General features: G+C 34.7%; 1 protein-coding gene across 1 annotated transcript; it reads left to right on the top strand.

Annotated features, from left to right (window-relative positions):
• Positions 1–227: 227 nt before the first annotated feature.
• On the top strand, positions 228–1262 carry LOC100673923 (olfactory receptor 4C16-like). Its single transcript, XM_003422917.2, has one exon. The coding sequence runs from the start codon at positions 228–230 to the stop codon at positions 1158–1160; it is 933 nt and encodes a 310-aa protein (XP_003422965.1). The 3' UTR covers positions 1161–1262.
• Positions 1263–2455: the final 1193 nt, after the last annotated feature.

Genomic DNA, 2455 nt, shown 5'->3' with positions numbered 1-2455 from the left:
AATTGAGGAACAAAGAGGTGACGAGACTGATTAAGAAAAAACAGCTAGGTTGTCCCTGATGTGGAATATTTATTTTTGCTCAAAATATCCCATAGCATTGCATAGCACCAGAAACTAATTTGCATAAAATATTTCACACTCTTGCATAGCACCATACATTAATTCCTGTATTTTTTATTTTTTTCAGATAAACCATTTCACACGTGTACCTTGTTCTCATTCATGAAATGTTGCTGAATAATAATGTGACTGAGTTCATTCTGCTTGGGTTGACGCAAGATCCTGTTAAAAAGAAAATAGTGTTTGTCTTTTTCTTGCTTTCCTACATAGGGACATTGTTGGGTAACTCATTGATTATTGTTACCATCAAGACCAGTCGGGCACTTGGGAGTCCAATGTACTTCTTCCTTTTCCATTTATCCTTATCTGACTCCCACTTCTCTACTCCCATAGCCCCTAGAGTGATTGTGGATGCGCTTCTGAAGAATAGCCCTATCTCTTTCAGTGAATGCATGATCCAAGTCTTTTCATTACATTTCTTTGGCTGCCTGGAGATCTTTATCCTTATCTTGATGGCCGTTGACCGCTATATGGCCATCTGTAAACCCCTGCACTACATGAGCATGATGAACCTACAAGTCTGCAGTGTGTTGGTAGCTGTAGCCTGGGTAGGGGCCTGTGTGCATTCTTTAGCTCAAATTTCTCTGGCCTTGAGTTTACCTTTCTGTGGTCCCAATGTGATTGATCACTATTTATGTGACTTGCAGCCCTTGTTGAAACTTGCCTGTACAGACACCTATGTGACCAATCTGCTGCTGGTGTCCAATAGTGGGGCCATTTGCACAGTGAGTTTTGTCATGCTGATGTTTTCCTATGTTATCATCTTGCATTCTCTGAGAAACCACAGTGCTGAAGGGAGAAAAAAAGCCCTTTCCAACTGCATCTCCCATATCATCGTAGTGATATTTTTCTTTGGTCCTTGTATATTTATATACACACGCCCTGCAACAACCTTCCCCATAGATAAGATGATAACTGTGTTTTATACGTTTGGAACACCTTTGATTAACCTTCTGATTTATACGCTGAGAAATGCTGAGGTGAAAAATGCCATGAGGAAGCTATGGAGCAAGAAACTGATCTCAGACGACCAAAGATGAATAGAAGTTTCAACCCTTTTTCAAAATTTTGATTGACCTAGAAGAATTCAACAGAAAATATTACCTTCTTATTGTGGATTTAATGGAATCCTATCTGGGGAAATGTCAGCTAAATCCTTCAGGAAAATAAGCAATATGAAAACATTCACTTGTTAAAGTTGAGTCAATTTCATGTAGAAGAAGAAAAACACAAGGTACAATCAGGTATATAAGGTCCTTTGTCATAGGTTTTTCACCACTTCTCTCTGCCTTTTCTTGATGCTTACAAAGACTTGTGGTTTTGATCTGGTGTTTTTCCTCTCCTTCTTTATAAAAAAAAAAAAAAAAAAATTTTTTTCTTTATGTTGTTTTCTGTGTTTCTGGAATATTAAAATAAGGTTTACAGTTTAAACCACCCAGAAGAGCTAAGAAAGGAAGACCTGGTGAATCTGTTTCCATAAAGATGATAGCCAAAAAACCTGTGGAAACATTCTCTGTAAAACATGGAGTTGCCATGAAGCAGAATCAACTCAATGGCAATGGATTTTTTGTTCATTTGATTACTTTTTTCATTGTTTTTATAGTTTGCACTCAATTTGCTTATATTCTCAGCCTAGTAGATTTTCTTTTCTTTTTTTTTTTTGAAACTGGATGGATAACCCACAGGAGTATTTTTGGGCTTTGAAACAGAAATATGTTGTTACAGAAAAATTTTGTGAGTTTTCAGTATAATCCAGAGAAGAGAATAACTTGAGTAGAGAGGATTGAAATGTTTATATGAAAAGTACATTTCTGCAGTGGAGATGGAAACCAACATTCATCACTATCCATTTAACACCACAGTCTCCAATTATATGATCATGAAAATCCTAACTTCTATTTAATTTCTTATTTGTATTTTTATCAATAAAGAAAATTAAAATGAGTATTTGTGTTTATTTGATTCTACTATTTCTATTTTTTTTGTACTAAATCATATTACATCTATAAAATTTGTAGCAATTTTATTGTACCAAGAGCTTTAACATTTCTTTACCTTGAGAAAATGAACATCTACTTTTCTGTGTGGACGTGGAAAGCTATGGATTCTACCATGAACTATCGTGACAAATACACATAACTGAATTTTTTTTTTAGGTTATATGAATTTGAAGGTGAAATCTGATACAAATAGTTTATTATTGATTATAGAAACTATAGTTTTTCTGCTATTGAAAGGTTGGCATAGTAGTATATTACAATTCTGAGAGTTTTAGCTGGTGTTTTCTTCTATTTCAAGGTAAGGAAAAGATAAAAAAAAAGAAGTGTGTATTGGA

The sequence above is a fragment of the Loxodonta africana genome, chromosome 22 (genome assembly GCF_030014295.1).
Source record: "Loxodonta africana isolate mLoxAfr1 chromosome 22, mLoxAfr1.hap2, whole genome shotgun sequence".
NCBI classification, from domain to species: domain Eukaryota; kingdom Metazoa; phylum Chordata; class Mammalia; order Proboscidea; family Elephantidae; genus Loxodonta; species Loxodonta africana.
This window is presented reverse-complemented; position numbering and strand designations above follow the sequence as displayed.

Bases quoted from the DNA above. Each gene is read 5' to 3' on its own strand.
- LOC100673923 (XM_003422917.2), top strand. From the start codon at position 228: ATGTTGCTGAATAATAATGTGACTGAGTTCATTCTGCTTGGGTTGACG.